At 43.3% G+C, this 17073-nt stretch overlaps 1 protein-coding gene across 5 annotated transcripts in view; it reads right to left on the minus strand.

Annotated features, from left to right (window-relative positions):
* Positions 1-17073, minus strand: part of CSNK1G1 (casein kinase 1 gamma 1) — a 190238-nt gene that overhangs the window by 41699 nt on the left and 131466 nt on the right. For all 5 annotated transcript variants that reach the window (XM_019504540.1, XM_019504539.1, XM_019504541.1 and 2 more), the window contains exons 7-10: positions 12428-12513; positions 6367-6451; positions 2661-2809; positions 214-321 (exon numbers count right to left, since the gene is read on the minus strand). In XM_019504540.1, coding sequence (XP_019360085.1) covers positions 214-321; positions 2661-2809; positions 6367-6451; positions 12428-12513 — 428 coding nt within the window. The remainder of the gene's footprint in view (positions 1-213; positions 322-2660; positions 2810-6366; positions 6452-12427; positions 12514-17073) is intronic.

Consider the following 17073-nt stretch of genomic DNA (forward strand, 5'->3'; position numbering starts at 1 on the left):
CTCCTAGACTTAAAAGGAAATGTATTTGCTAGAGATGGAATAGGTGTCAACCCCTAGGGTCTCCAGACATCCAGTAGGTAGACAGAGAGTGGAATAAACAGGCTGGGACAAGCACTAAAGAGGAACATTCAACAGCAACAACATTAGTAGTATTAGTAGTAGTAGTATTAGTAGTAGTAGTAGTAGTAGTAGTAGTAGTAGTAAGTGACACACCTGATTTCGAAGAGCCTGCTGCTGCGATGGTCGATCCCTATGTACATGGCTGTCTCGGGTTATTGCAGATGCTCCAGAATCTACATGAACAGACCCCACTGGAGTAGGCTGGAAAATAAAGTGCCCGTTGTACACTGAAACCAATGCTGTGGTTAGACTCCCCTCCCCTCCCCAGGCCTGCATAGTCTTTACCACAATATTAGCTCACATGCTGTGTAAAACCAGGAAAATTGAGGTAAAAAATATGGCATTAACACCAAGGGAGATGCTGTGAAATTTCTAGGGGACTCAAGGGCTTGCTGGACACTAGACCTGTTAACATCTCATGGAAAACTGGAAACTGTTATGCACATTAACCCTCACAGAAAGGTTACATTTGACCTAAATATGATAAACAGACTTGCATACAAGGATAGAATTGTATAGGGTTTTCTCCAGATCTCACAGTCTTCCTATTTTTAAAATTACATTAGCATAGAAACAGGATGTGTTAATTAAGGTTTCATCTGCTCTGTTCCCACCTAAAATCATAATCCTTGCCTGTAACATCATAATCTCCATAGCAACCACTGGTGTGTTGATAAGGAGTATGTGATAGAAAGTTTGCCTTGAAACAGGCTTTCTTCCAGTTGCTTTGGTAACAGAAAGGTAAATGAGGGGGGAAAGTGATTTATAAGGGAAAAAAGAATCCTTTTGAAAGGAAGCTACTGGTTGGTGCTAAGTAAACATAAGAAACATGTTATATTAGCAAGAAAATAACTGGAGCAGAATGACACCACAGAGTAAGGGACGGGCTACTTGCCTTGGGCACACAATGCCCTTTGCTTGGACAAATACTAGAGTGACTTTTGTATAGATGCACGTCTCAGATTTCCTGACAGGGCACAGGAGGTCTCTTGGTAACGCTTCTTTGCGCCAAAATTTAAAAGCAATGTATCAGGAACAGAGGTCGCAAAGTTCAGTTAGATATTGCCTGACCACTCACTAGGTTTCAGCTGCTAAGTGATGATTTTGAGCAAGGGAGACTTGATAGCATCAATGCAAGAGAGATCAGAAATGCAGGATTTAACAGATCCAAGCCATGAGTGGTCCGCATTTCACTCTTTCCCCTAGGACTCTGATCACAACAGCACTATGAAAGAGTGGGCAAGGCTCTCTCTGGCCCAGTCAGGTGGATTTACTTCTAAACTAGGATTTCTCACTGTTCTATGAATGGGAAAGATTTTTTTGTTGCTAAAGCTTATTAGCATTTGCAGCTTTTTAGTAGGGTTCATGTAATCTCATTATTGCTAACACATGGGTAGATGTAACTAGTTAGATTGTCAAGGGACAAACAAGCCATGAGGGATGGAACCCTAAATGTATCCAGGCCTGATTGAGAAGGATTTTGCTGGCAATATTAAATTTGAAAACCAGATTTGCCAAACAATCTAAGATACAGTAATTATTTGTGACTTCATGTACAATGAAGTGCTGCCACAGCACAAGCTTCTATAGATCATTTTAATATGCACATCATTGTGTTAAATATGCCAGCTGTTCCCCTGGTAGTGACCTGCACTGCCATATGGATAAAAATCATGTGAGACTGCCTCACTGCAGCATGGTCAGCATGAGAGAGCACACACGCACAAGAGAATAATGTGCTCTGCATTATTCAGGTGGTACCCAGGCATTGCACAGAACCTATGAATATTGACACAAAATTAAGGAGGGAGGAGTTAAAAGGGAATCAGGAAGGGGAAAGATCTTAATCAGCTCCAAGAGATGAAGAACATTCCCAACACTTATTATTATGCCTAGTTTTTCCTGACAATATGCTGATGACAGGGATAGTGAGCCTATTCGATTTCTTAAAGAAAGTCACCTCACTACACAGAGGTACAGCCCAAAAACACCTTAACACAAGGTGTAGGATAACATTGTGTCAGCTGCTCCACTTTAAAGTTCCCATATGCACATTATTACCCATCAGTAGATGAAAGGTAAGATACCAACTTGCTTTATTTTCTATTTACCATGGAATAAACAGCACACAGACTGGTGGTTATTGAACAGCTACTGCACAATGAAATAGCCACCTGGTAGGGGGATGTAGTAAATTGTACATCCATAGCCTGAGGTGTTTCATTACCCATCTACAGTACATCGCTCAGATCATCATCCAGACTGTTGGCTTGAATATTTAATCTTAACTACTTGGGAAATCATGGTCATTTTGAATAATCCAAGGAACAATTCAGTAAAACTGCAATCCATGTGATGCATTGGTAAAGAGACCATTTTACCTACAGACTGAACTGTTAAGCCGGGATGCACAGGTTACTTGCTGTACCTACCACTAGTGTGAAAGGAGTAAACTGCAGCAAGTGCAGCCAAGAATGCAGAGAGCTATTTTCTTGGAAAAACAGAATACGGGTGGGTTTTTTTTTGCAAGCAACACTTACAATTGGCCTGCCAACCCAGTCATAGGCATAATCAAATGTGTAGCCTTTCTTTTCAAATAGGTCTGTGAAGATGTTTCGTAAATAATCGTAGTCCGGTCTTTCAAAGAAGTCTAATCGCCTGACATAACGAAGGTATGTAGCCATCTCCTCTGTTGAAAAAGGAGGGGAGGAAAGGGGAAAGAAACAGCATCAATATCCTTGTCCAGATAACAACAAAAAGCAGCACACAAAATCACTTTCTACCCACATCAGGTGTATGTGTGGATTAAACAATCTTGTCGTGTAAAATGAGGATGACAAACTTTTGGAGGAGTTCGGCCCTCAAGAACCTCCATATGGCCTCCCCAGAACAGCGGGCAAATTTGGCTCTCCAGTCTTCAGCAGTAATGACAGGAAGTGCATCTTGAACAGAATCACTGCTTGGGGCAGAGTACATACACAAGTTAAACCAGGGATATCAAACTCACCTTATGCTTTGAGCTGAATACACACTATGCCCTGCAGCACATGGCCGCTGCTCTGGCCCTGGCCCAAGACATACAGCAGTGAAGGCAGGGAAAGCACAGTGGTGGTGGTAGCAACAGGTGAAGCAGCTTCAGGGTGACCGGGGTTGTATCAGTCCATGTTTGCACTGCCACCAATCACCACATCCCTTGGACCTACCAGGTTATGCAGGAGGGCACTCTCTGTGGCTGCAGCCCCGAACTTCTAGTTCCTTACTTGTAGCCCAGCAGGTCAGAAAGAGCAACTCCACGAGCCACATCTGGCCTGCAGACCATACGCCTGACACCCCTACATTAATCAATATACACAAAAGCCTCACCTGCTCGAACATGTATGCAACATCTTCTCCATACAAAAGGAAAAGGAGCAGTGCTAGTCTGATACTAACAAAGGGGCCATGAAGCAGCTTGTTGTTTCCTCCCACTTAATATGCTAATAAATCATAGCTGTATTCCTTCAGACCTACAGGGCTTCCCAGAGAGCCACTCCCCAGTGTTCACTTATGCAAAAGAGATACAGTATCTGTTGAATGATGGCGTATAATCTCACCCCTCTTTCCCTTTGCAGGGCTGAGGCATAGCCAGGTGCTCAGCCAGTATGAACTGTCACAGCTCTACTGAGCCATAATGATTTACAGAAGTTGAAGATATGAACCTGCATATCAAACGCAGGTCTCTGACAAGGCAGTACACAGCAGTACTCACTACCTTACCAAGTCTGCCCATCTAATACCATGCTTTTTACTGTTTGTTCCCACACTTCAGTCTCCAGGGCATGCCCGAACCTTTCCCCAAAAATCTAGCAAGATATTCCTTCCATTACAAAGTCTTTCAATGTTTAATGAGTTCAGGTTTTTATTCCAAAACAGACCCCACTTTAGATTTGACTTCTTTCAAAGGAACACATCATAAAAGTGCCTTGACTGCCTTACCCAATCCTACCTATTTTTTTTATCATAACATTTTAAATTGTTTTCTATACTAATTATTTGAAACTGAAGTTTCTGACCTGCTTTAGACTCATGCTGTCCTCCTGGGAGGACTTCATTTTTAATTCAAGTACATAAACTCTATTGTATATACTCATTAAAATTTGTGATTTTTAAACAAATTCATCATTTTTAATCCCAACAGGATTTTAAGTCTATATGAGGTGATAGGCACATAATTACTTCAAGCATCCTAAACAAAGCTCAGCAGTATTTCATCCAAGTCACTGCACTGCTGTTGCAGCTATCCCATAAGTGCCCCACGGGCACACAATCGGTTAATAGCTCTATTACCAGGGCAGGGGTGGGGAGATTTATTCTATATTTATATTGCATTAGGATCAAGGAGGTCCAGTCACAGAGCAGGACCACATCGCGCTACGTATAGTACAAAGAGAAAGATGTTCCTTGCCCAGTACACAGACACACACACAATGCCAAAGCATTGTTAATGTTAATGAAACATTAATGGGCTTCCTGACTGTCAAACTAAAGCGATGCAGCAGTAATGAAAACGTCAATATGCCCTCCTTGAGCCCAGCCAATGTACTGTACCTAGAAAGATGGCACTGTTTTATTAGGCATGACAAGCCATACCGTCTTCAAAACAGAGGCTCAAGTCACATTCACAAACCTACTTCATGCCAGATAATTTTGATTACTAGACCCAGTTAACTGTTAATCCAGAGCTATGCAGAACTTTATCTGCACTGAGAAATTAGCTATGAGGAGAATCCGTAACTTCAGTCTCTAGCCTCCTTTACTTTCATGCTGAGATTTTACCCATTTCAAGGTTTTGTCTGTCCAGTGCCTACCACAAAGCCTGACACTAAGTGTTACTGCAGTACCAATGTAACGTCAGCATGGTTCAGGCGTTTTGCCTCTAGGAAAAGCGTAAATGCCTCTACTTGTTTAGTATTAAAATGATCCACACCAGCTTCAAACAGCACATTCATCAAGGTAAAAGGGATAAGGGAAAAAGATGCAATTGCCTCTTGTTGCTGCTCCAGGGCCACACATGCTACCCTTGTCAATAAGCAGCTCCCACTGTGTGCTCCCCTCAGTCCAGGGCACCATGTGTCACAGGAGCTCTGGCCTCTAGAAAGAGAAGACAGAAGAGGACACAAGGGAGCCACCTTGGGAAAAGGTGGATTTGCCATCCAAATGCTGCTGGGAAGTTCCTGCTATTTCAGCCAATAGTAACTTCCTCCTCCTGCTACTCTTCATGGTGAGAAGACATCTGCCAGCAGACTTGTTCCTATGGGAGCTGTGGTGTTGACAGTAAAGTGAAAATGCCCTGGGATTTCCAATGCTTCCAAATAACACCTCTCAGTCCCAGCAAATCTCTGTCAAAAGAGAGTCACCCTCTGGGGCTTCTCTTCTCCAGCAAGACTATGTGGGCTATTGTTCGGCTGCAGCGAGATTGTGCGTGACCAGCCTGAGTTAATACAACCATGTTGTACTGTGATGGTATTACCCTCAAAACTATGTTCTTAGCTCAGGGCACTCAGTTCTTTTACTGCTGCTGAGTTATCTGATCCAAACGAGACCGAAGCCCACTGAGCAGAAGCAGTCATTGTGAACGAGTGGTGCACTCTGGAAAGAAGGCCAGGAGGACCTGCCCTCTGCATTCCCCTTTGGAGGGGAAAGGCAGCAACACAGGGCATTCTGCAGCCATGTCAAAGTATAATTGTAAAGTAGGACTGAAAGGGGCCTCAAGAGGTCATCTAATGCAACCCCCTGCTCGAGGCAGGATCATCCCCATCCAAACGCTTATCTAACCTATTTCTAAAATTACACAGGCAATCTTGTCACACAGCTACGAGGCATACAGCCTCAAAACCCAAGGACACCCTAATCAGCTACAGGGAAAGCAGGAGTACAAGAGCACTGTCAAGGGTGAAAAGTTACAATATACTTGGGAGATCCAAGGAAGAAGGAAAACCCCCTGCAGTCCCTACCAATCTGACTGTGGGGTAAAATTCTCTCCTGATCTAAAAGTCAAAGGAAAACTAGTGTAAAGCAAGGACTGAAGAGTAACACTGAGTTACAGTGACAGGTACCTGCCATCTACCCGAGCACAGGAACAGAAACAGCATTCAAATACGTTCCGACAGAGCAGGTCTAAATGTCCACGGCTATCATCAGACGGTTCGTCCAATTCCCAGCGGGCAGGTTACACAGACAACATAACAATCACAGCAGGGGAGTTACCTGGAAAGTTCTCACAGAGAACTTCAACTGGCGTGTTTCTCTTTGTGTCCCCAATCTTCTGATACCTCTCTTTTAAAGTGTCAGCCTGTGGGGCACAAACAGGAAACATAACTGTTGAGAGAAAAATCCAACAACAGGATACTGTAGGGAAAAGGCATTTTGTATATGGCATCTTGAGAACATAAAAATCAGGAGAGGATATTCCCCCCCCCCTTTGAAGACACAAAATATGAAGAATAGTTCCTTCTGTATTAGCAATGCAACTCTCTTGCTGTAAGCAAAGGATATCCAGTGATACCATTAAACAAACTAAGACTTAAAAGGAAAGAGCTGCTTAAGTGTGACGGTATAATGCTCAAGTCTCTCCAACACATTCTCTTATCATCACTTTAAAAACAAGCTACAAGACAGGGATATTAGCCCCTAATCTCAATATATTAAGTGCTGCTGCATAGCCCTATAAAGTAAAAATGCTCAGTTAGCCTCATTAGGCATCAGATTCAGTTTTCACAGAACTTTTTACACTGAAATGAATTGTCCCCAACTTCACACTTCTCTGCTGTCTAGACAACATTGACTAGACAGCTGGTTGTCAGGAAAGATGAAGTAGCGTGCACTCATGATTTCCTGAACACATCCCTCCGGAAGCAGCGAATGCCACTTCAGGCACTACCTTAGTAACAAAAGATGCTCAGGCTGCATTTCAGGGCCTCTCCTCAGAACCAGCAGTTTCTCAGGAATTATTTAAAATGCTCTTTTTCTGAACAACTGCTGTTAAAGGTTTCTACCTTTGACAGCACAAAAAGTTTTCCTTAAGATTTTAAGTGCCAAGGGAAAAACAAGTCTCAGCTGCAGAAATCTGAAAACATGAAAACAGAAGTAACATTTCACATTATTTCCAGTGAAATCAAAGAATACACACATTTGTGGCCTGCAGGAAAAGGAGTAGAGGAAGACAGAAGGACCACTCCTCCCCACTTCCTTGGAAAGTACAGGTCTTCCATCTGAGGCAGCTTCTCATCATTTAACATCTCATCTGCATAGCACAAAACCCTTCTGGGCTAGAACAGGTTTTCTCCAATAGATGTATTTAGCACATGCCCAATGAAGTCATGCTGAAATTACCTGATGTTTTACAAACTAGTAAGCCTGGCATTTCTAAGGATAGAGACAGATGTCAAGCTATGTCAGTGGAGAAATCACCACCCTCCTCTATCTAGCAAGTCAATTCACTTATTGATTCTAAACTACTGAAATGCTCAAGTCAGATCATAGATCTCCCGTCACATACCCATTCTTCAGGCGTATAGCTATTGAACTGGGGCAAGCTAGTAATCAAAGCTGCTAAAAAACTGTTCACAATTCCTCCCAAAAGTAACAAGCATCTACACAGTAGTACACAAAACACCACTTGGCTGCCTAACTGTTCATTCCTTTGAGTTTATTGCCCCATCGGTTACATCACAACATGCCTCCCCACTCTGAACCAGTTAGTCCAAGGCAGCGCTTCTCAACCAGCATGCCATGGCAGTGTGGGGTGCCTTGAGATGCCATGGGATATCCTGCAATGTTGGCACCATTAGGTGTACAAACATGATTCACAAGATAAACCCAGAGATTTCAAATAGAAACCCATAGCATCAAAACCATTCTGATCTGTTATGGTCCAAGTCGTTTGCAATACAACTACCCTATTATTTTTTTGTTATCATATAAGAAATGAAGACTAAGAGCTGGCATTGTCTGAGAGGTGCCTTTAGTCTAATGAGAGATGCCTCAAGTATACAAAGGTTGAGTACCACTGCTCTAAGATGCCATCCTGCCCTGCCTTCTGCCCACTCTCAAGGGAAAGAATTTGCAGGATTTGTATTTGCAAAATATCTTAAGCAGTTTGAAAGCAATTCAGCCTCTAAGTGACTGTTGCCGACTCTTCCTCATGTCCAGACAAAAGTATTATGAATATCTTAATACACCTGGCATTTCTTCATTAAGCTGAATACAGCTGAACATCTGAGCCTCTGAGAGTAATCAATTTTAACACTGAGACAGAAAAAGGAAGTTTAGTATTCTAGATCATACCAAAATGATATAAAGGAGATTGCAGACAATGACAAAAGTCAGACAGATCCTAAAAACGAAGGACTGAAATACTAGTATTGTGCAGAAATAAATGCACCATATGAAAATTCACTGATTTATTGTCAAGGCAATTGTTACAAATTCAGATGGCAAGGAAACAAATACCAACCTATTAAGCACTAACAAATTTAACAACAATCACTGTTAATGTCAAGTACAGAAGAACAACTAAACATTTGTGTTGCTTCATTATTTCTAAAGTTTTATGTTCTCTGCATTTTGACATGCATTCAATAACTGGGCTTTTACTGCCCTTTTTGTCACTGAGGGCTCTTTGGAGAACTACAGTGGGAAAGAAAGATCTGAAGACAGAAGTGAACTGCAGTTTTCCCAACCCCTAAATAAAAGAGGCGGCAGCATTATTCAAATCAGGAGTTAGCACTGTTTTTAGAATGCCTATCCAAAATACATTTTATCTAACCAATGCCTTACACCAAACCCACCATCATCATACCTCGGAGTCCAATTTGAACTGCAGACTTAAAAACAGTAGTACAAAGGGTTTAACAAAACATCTCCTCCTAGCTGAGGTTAACAGTACAAAATCACTGGGCATCCAGTCTTTCACGAGGTCTCCCCAGCAGAAACACTTGATAGTCTCAATATTTCTTGAGCAAGACATATGCATAAACATTTTTGGAAAAGAAAGAAAATACATAGTGCTGATGATGACGATGATGATGACAACAAAAACCACTGCCACCACCATCCCTCACCACTGAGGCTCCTTATTTCCATCATAAATAATGCATCAAGGGCCACAACATATTTCTCTTTCTGATAAGCTTCCAGTTCAAGAATTAAGGGAGTAAGAAAAATAATGCAAATGCAATATTACTGTTTTATGATTAGGAACCACCAAAAGCCAAAATTAAAGCCTCCAGCTTCTGGTAGCGGAATAAACACTTCTTTGGAGCCTTACTCAAAACACGCACTTGAAGAGGTTGTTAAAGCTCCCAAAAGTTGTGATTTGAGAAGTACAATCCTGGCATCCCAAAGACCTTTAAAAAATGCTGGGGTTTTATCTCAAAAACAGACAACCCATTTCAGTATAGTGCTAGCAGGCATCTTAAATAGGCCATATCCAGTTCAAGTGCACCCTCTCCAAAATCAGGACCACAACTAAGGTTAATACATCACTGCACAAACACCAGTAAGCGTTACCGAAAAGGTAGAGTCTGTTAACTGATGCACAGAACCAGCCACATTATTCTGGTTCACAAGCCTTCCCTCCCCAAACCAGAAATAGCACAGCCACCTCAATGCAGCACAGGAAGTGGGCAGTACTGGTGCTGTACTGGGACAACAGTATTCTTTCTGTGCTGCTATAAATTCAGCAGCTTTACATAATACCGCTTAAGCAGTATGGGGCCTCAAGAGGCTTTAGCTGTTAGAAGAAGAAACATGCAAGTCAGGTCATTTCTTTGGTACAACCATGTGAATTTACAGAATGTGTAAACCAGCAGTTCCTAAAAGGGGTTGTAACATCAGCCAACAAGGTCACAATAAGTGTGCTCCTGGAGATTTCTGCGCCCACAGCAGGGTGCAGGGCTGCAGCCAACTCTGGGCAGGAACCGCCTCTGCAGCCCAGTGGGAGGAAGTGCTGCAGCTTCAACCTTTGCAAGATGGTTGACATTAGGACCATAGGAAAGTAGCTGGAAGGAACCTCAAAGTCATCTAGTCCAGCCTCCTCCTCAAGCAGGATCATCCCCAACTAACCCATGCCAGCCAAGTGTCTGTCTAACCTGCTCTTGAAAAGCTCCAAGAATGGAGATTTCCCCAACTTCTCTAGGCGGGCTGTTCCAAAGCTTGACCACTCAGTCAGAAAGTTCCTTCTACTCTCCAACTTGTATTTCCTCTACTGCAGCTTGAGGCCACTGCTCCTAGTCCTGTCCTCTACAGCCACAGAGAAAAGTCTATTCTCCATCCTCTCTCCAACTGCCTTTCAGGTATCTGACGACTATTATCAGATCCCCTTCAGTCATCTCTTCTCCAGACTTTAATAGCCCTACTTCTTTGAGGCTTTCATCAGAAGTCTTGCCTCCCAGGTCCCTAATCATTTTTGCTGCTCTGCACTGGACTCTCTCCAGACTGTCCACATCCTTCTTGAATTGAGGGGCCCAAAACTGGACAAAAGTGCTCCAGCAAAGTAACACAGCTTCTGTTATGCAAACACAAAGGAAATCACCACAAAACAATATCCAAATATGATGTAGGTGAGTTAGTGTTGCAACTGGACCTGCTCTATAGAGTAATATTGCAAGGAGGGCTCCATATTTGTCTCTCAGTAGGGTTACTTCAAAAAAAAGCTCAAGTTCCTGGTTTAGGAAATAACTGTCCTAACTTAACAGAGTCAATTCAAACTGGAACCACCATACAAAGAAAGCTTCATTTTGGCTCAAAATCTCCACTTTTGAGAAGGGCCACTGTATGGCCCTAGCTGACTATGTGAATGCCAACCATCTTGACTGGGATTTCATGGATGTAAGGGAAGGTAGATTTCTCCTCAAAACTACAGTTCAGTTACCAATTTTGTTCACTGCCAATTCCAACTTTCTACAGCAATACTGGCTGTGCTGCACTACTAGAAGTGAAAGCATTACACTCGGCTGTCAGATTTGACACTAAATACATGCAGTTCAGAGGAAGACACCACCATTTTTATTAAGTCATTTAGTCGGGGGAGGGCATGTGCCACCCCAGCAACCAGTCAGAAACCAGGGAGAGGCCCCCCCATGGCTGATTGTGCCAGCGAGGAGGCGGCTGCAGTGCTCCCGGAAGTGGCTGTGGCACTCCCACTCCCTGGCCAGCACTTGCAGGGGGTCACCGGCACTCCCACCTGCCCCCCCACCTGTCACCTGAGCGGCGTGCACGACCTGACAGGGGGTGCACCGGTGGTCTCAGGGAGTGCACATGCACCCCTTATGCATCACCATGCACACACTGACAATTTGAAGTCTAGTCCCTTTTTAAAACAAAAGAGCTTAAAATCTAGGTTTCAAACACTGTCTTTGAACTGCCCTGTTGATTTCTGGTAGCTTTGAATTAAATTTTCCTACTTTACACTTTTTTCCCCCCACCTTTTCTTCAAAAGACTCACCAACAACTGGAGAAAGTGCTTGTATACAATATGCACCAAGTAAATAAACTGGAAAAGGAAGAGGTGGTTTGCTAGTAACATTTTTCTAGGGTGTTGCCTCTGCATAGTCACACACTCCTCCTTTCCTTCATCCATGGGTCAAAAAAAAAAAAAGGAGGACTAACAGCTGGAGACTGCACTTCCCAAGAGGAATACGCAGAAGAATTACATCTTTTCCCTAGTCCTTCAAAGGTGGTAGCTAAGGGGAGAGTTTGTGAGAGAAGGCAGTGGGAAGTGTGCAAATAAGAGGTTTGGTTATATGTGTGTGTGGGGGAGGGGGTTGTTTTTAAAAGAAAAATAGGTTGTAGTATTTAAAGTTTAATGACTTGCTCTGTAAGTACTTTGATGGGGCTTACAGACTGATGATTTGAGTTTCCCCAATCAACTATTGCACACTTCAGATCAGGTAAACGGTACTGAAGAAAAGCTTAAAATTTCAAATCCAGCCCTCAAGGACAGTTACAGAATAAAGTTAAGTTTCTTAATGCACATATATGTATAGCTTTCTGAATATTCAAAGACTAGTCATATCAAAATCCAAATATTCTTAAACCATCTTCCCAAAAGAAGTATCACATTCTTGCAAAGTTTCAGCCTCTGGCCATTTTTCACTACAGGGATACTTCAAGATTTTTCCTCCCACCCCCCCCATGAAGCATTTTCAAGGGTATATTTAGTATATTCACATTTTGAGAAACAAATCATATTATGACAAAGAATGGAAAGTTTCAGCCCAAGGTGAATCTTAAGAGTGAAATGTGCTAACACATTTTTAGCACATACCTTCAGTCCTTGCCAGGGCAGACTGCCGCGAAGGAAATACATGAACATATGGCCAAGAGCTTCCAAGTCATCACGCCGACTCTGTTCTGAAAGGTACAAGAGATCACATATTGCTGCAGCCGTCAAAATAAAACTGGTCCAAAACCTAAATTTTCTTTCTAAATAAACTATTACAACAAGGGTTTCTAGTTCTGTATGTACAAAAACATATCATACTATCCCCCATGGCAAGCAAATATAACACTAAGACATCAACTAGTGGTAATCAGGCTATACAAAAAAGCCATCTGCAACTTCATAATTTGGGACATCCTGTACAGTATGAAAGAATGCTCGTCACTGCAATAATAATGAAGGGCTAAAGTGTTAATACTATAAGAGAAAAGGTTGTTCCCAAACTATTCTGCAGACTGCCAACAGACCTCGAAATATCCAATGGGCAGTTACAGAGTTCACAAGTCGCATGGTACTGGCACTTTTCCCAAATGTTTCTATAGCTCATCACATTGAAGCAATTAAAAAACATGTTTTTCCCACAGAATATTTCCTTGAATGCATATGCTACAGTTGCCACAGGGATAATCTATTTAACTGTCTAATTACAGTTGAGAGAATGAGAGGGAGAAAGTGGTTTGTGTGATCACAAGTAGAAGAGATAATATATTACCATATTTACTTGACTCTAAGATGACCCTGTACTTAAGGCTACCCCTAATAATTAGACGTTATACATAGAAAATGTATAAATTTGTTGTAATTTTCCATGTACAGAATCCATTTATTGGAGGATCATCCTTAATTCATACCCCCTACCACTGCAGTGGGGGGGGCAGGTGGTATGGAGACGTCAAGCAGCCTGCTCCACGCCCAGGCTCAGCCTCCATTCCCACTCTAACCTGAGGCACTGAGCATAGCCCCAACCTAGCCCCAGAGCAGCCATGTGGGCTGCGTGCCAGTCTTACAGAGCTGGACGGGGGCCATGTTCAGACTGCAATGTGCACAGAGCTTGCCATTGTGAAGCAAGAGGAAAGAGAAGGGGCAGGAGGGTGGGGGAAGAGGTAAGGGGAAGATGCTGCAGGGGTGAGATGGCAGGGTGCAGAGGCAAGGCAGGGAGGAGGACCAGCAGCAGCTGCAACTATGGCCCCAAACCAGGGTAGGGGCTGGAGTCTGAGCCACAGCAGCTACCTCCCCCCTCCACTGCCCTCATACTCAGACTCATAGAGAAATAGGGCTGGAAGGGACCTCCAGAGGTCACCTAATCCAACCCCCTGCCTGAGGCAGGATCATCCCTATCCAAACCATCCCATACAAATCACAATCTAAACTCTACATAAGGCCACTGTCAACCCTGACAACACAGACCTAACACCCTAACCTGCCACAAGTAGAACCAAGGAACCAGAGCGGCCAATGTCCTGCTTCTATGAAATGTTGTCAATCTATGTTCAGGAGATCCCAGGTAACCTCCCCACCCCATACCACAGTCCATAGTAGTTCCTCTGAAGTACCAATACTACAGAGGAAGGCAACCCCCTCCACAATCCAAACCAACTGAACCACAGAGTAAAATTCCTTCCAAATACAGCGATCACTCAGGCCCTGGGGGGGCAAGAACCACTAGCCCAGAGCCTCAACCTTTGGTCCCAGCAGACGTACTGACACACCCCAGTCGAGGTCCCAGCCCTGGCTGCAGCCAACACCTAATATCTCTGAGGAAGGATTAAAAATACCCTGATACATGTAGCAGAAAGATGGAGGCTGGGGCAACCAGCAAAGCCCAGAAGCATGGGAAAATCCCACACCATCAACCAGTGGCTGTCCAACTCGATTTTAAAATGAAGGGTCTCCCCCCACCATGTTAAATGGGGGGGAGGGGGGCCTTGTCTTAAAATAGAGTAAATATGGTACGTTAAATTAGAAATCATTATATATTATATTACTTTAGTTCAGAAAATACATCTCCAAAGTCTTGTCAAGGATGTGGTGTACAGATAAGGCTGCTTTGCTCACAAGTTACAGAACTGGGACTCCCCTCCACCTACAGGCTAGTCACACATTCAGAGCTTGATGTGGAACAGGCCCAGTCAGTCATCCAGCCCACATGCTGGACCGCAGTATGGTTAAGAGCTGTCTCCAGTACCCCATAATTTGCCTGAACAGGAACAGGCAGTGCTCTGCACAGCATGACTTGCCTTGGAAACTGCTATCAGAGGTAGCTTTCCAAATAGTACATGGGGAGAGCAGAAAAGAAGGACAGATCTGAAGCTAGTGCACAGCTCTAAGAGCTGTAAATAGAGAGGTGTTCAACTCAATTCAATGCAACTAAGTTAAGATATGGCTATATTAAATCAACAAGAAGCAACTAATCAAAACAAAACTGCTTTTTGTTTCAGTCCTTAAAAGGAACAATGTTCATGTTAAACAACCAGTTTGAAGTTGGCAAGGCTGATCTAGGGATTAGGACCACCTTGCATTTACAGAGGAGGAAAATGTGTCTGGGTCAAACTTGCTAAGACACCACCCTTACTGCAAAGCCCTGTAAAGCCTCAAAGATTACAAGTCTTAACTGTTACATCCTAATGTAAAAGGAGGGCTTGCATGAAACGCATTGTTCATGGCTTTTAAATATATTTGTGCACTAGGGGGTGGATTTCTCCACTTCTCACAAGATCATGCCATCTTCTCAAAACTGACATCTCAGAAACGAGCACACTTTACAAAAGCAAGGCCTCTAGAAGAAAGCGAGAAAAAGCTGCACTGAAAATAAATTCCAGTTCTTAAAGTAATCACTTCAAGATAAAAATAAGCATTAGTCTCCTTTAAAGGACTCTGAAAAGATGCAAATAATTGTAAAGGCATTAGGGGTGCGTGAAATGGGCTGTATTCAATTAGAATTCAGCCTGAATCGGGGACAGGAATTTGATTAGTTGATTTGGATTACTGTCCCTGGTTTGATTAGTCTGAATCCGAAACTGAAGATTCGATGCTGATTTGGAGAATCAGCAATTCAGCCATAGACAACTTTAAATGTTTTTTCTACATACGTCGAGGTATCAGACACAGCTCATGAAAGCTGTGATGCTGGGGCAAATGGAGCATCCCACAGGAGCGCACCCGCTGCCATGTGCTCGGTGGCAAACCCAGAAGTGGACCAGAAATACTTTGGGTCCACTTGCGAGTCTGCCTGGGAGAGAGAGTGTGTGTGTGTGTGTGTGGGGGAGGAGACACAGACCCTGTGCACCGCCCCCCCCGGCTTGGTGATTGGCTGCGGGGAGACCCCACATGCGCTGCCCTGACACTGGAGGCACCAGTTGCCAAGTTGGGTAGGGGCATGAGAGGGAGGGCCCCTAGCATGCTCCCCAGCAGGTCTGGAAGTATTTCTGGTCCACTTCTGGGCTCACCACCAAGCACATGGGGGGGACAGGACCTCTGCACTCCTGTGGGACACTCCATGCACCCCAGCATCACAACATTTACGAGCCGCCTAGTACCTTGAAGTATGTAGAAAAAAAAACATTTAAAAGCTGTGCCTATGTCCAAATCTTTCTGAATCTCTCCGAGTCAATTTGGAGAGATTAAAGGGTTTCCTGATTTGATTTGGATTCGGAGATTTGGGCGCCAAATCGAATCAGGAACCAAAGCTTCGCACAGCCCTAAAAGGCATAGCTAAATCACCCACAATCTCAAAATGTACTTCTTGCTTACTGAAGTCAGTGGTTTATCAACAGATATGAGCACTGCTCCCTAATAAGTGGTATTTGACTGTCCTGTGCATATTCCAGCTGTGGGATCAAGACATTTGTGACATTAGCTCCTGGACTTCTAGAGAGTAAGCATTCATTGGGACTGCTCATCCCCCCCTCACTTCCTGGCTCCTTGCATAGGTTTTTTGAGGGTACAAAAGCAGGGGAGTGAAGAGAGAGAGGCCCAAGGTCTCTAGAACAGTCCAGACGACATGTGAAGCACCTGGATCACACAACTGGAAATGTACAGAGGCCACTCAAAGAATATCCTATTGAACCACTCTTCCAAAAACCTTAAGTGGATATAAATATTTAATACAGAACCCCATTCATTCAGACCTTCAAAAAAAAGTTGCTTTTGACTTTATTAAGAAAATCAACCTCCGAAAGCTAATGCTTTGTTAATAGTATTACCAACCTGAGCCAATCCTCTGTCATTTAGCTGGCATTTGGTATAGGAGATGTAGCAGCTAACCCAACAAGTTCAGCATGCTACCAGTCACCCCAACAAGCTTTAAAACCTTGGCTGGCTCAGAGAGAGATTCGTATTTTTGTGGTTGAAGAGCAATGTCTTTGGCTTGTTAACCTGGGGGATGGGACGTATCAAACACTGCAGCTGGATGCCAGGGGAAACCAAACAGTTAGAAACTGCATTTGTTCCCTTCTGCAAAGCAATATAAAGTGACTGAGTCAGCAATAACTCTGAAATTGGATGGTACCAAGCCACACTTAAGTTATCAAAACAGTACAGAAAAAAACATCAACTGCTGCACATAATATGGACATAAAAACCTTGTCCTTCAACTTACCTTCACAGAATTGTTCCCTTTCAAATATCCCTTAGCATTTTGCCCCTACAGTTTTAAAAGACCCTCATAACGGGGTTTCTAGTTCCAATATACC

The sequence above is a fragment of the Gavialis gangeticus genome, unplaced genomic scaffold (genome assembly GCF_001723915.1).
Source record: "Gavialis gangeticus isolate Ggan-Ray unplaced genomic scaffold, GavGan_comp1, whole genome shotgun sequence".
NCBI classification, from domain to species: domain Eukaryota; kingdom Metazoa; phylum Chordata; order Crocodylia; family Gavialidae; genus Gavialis; species Gavialis gangeticus.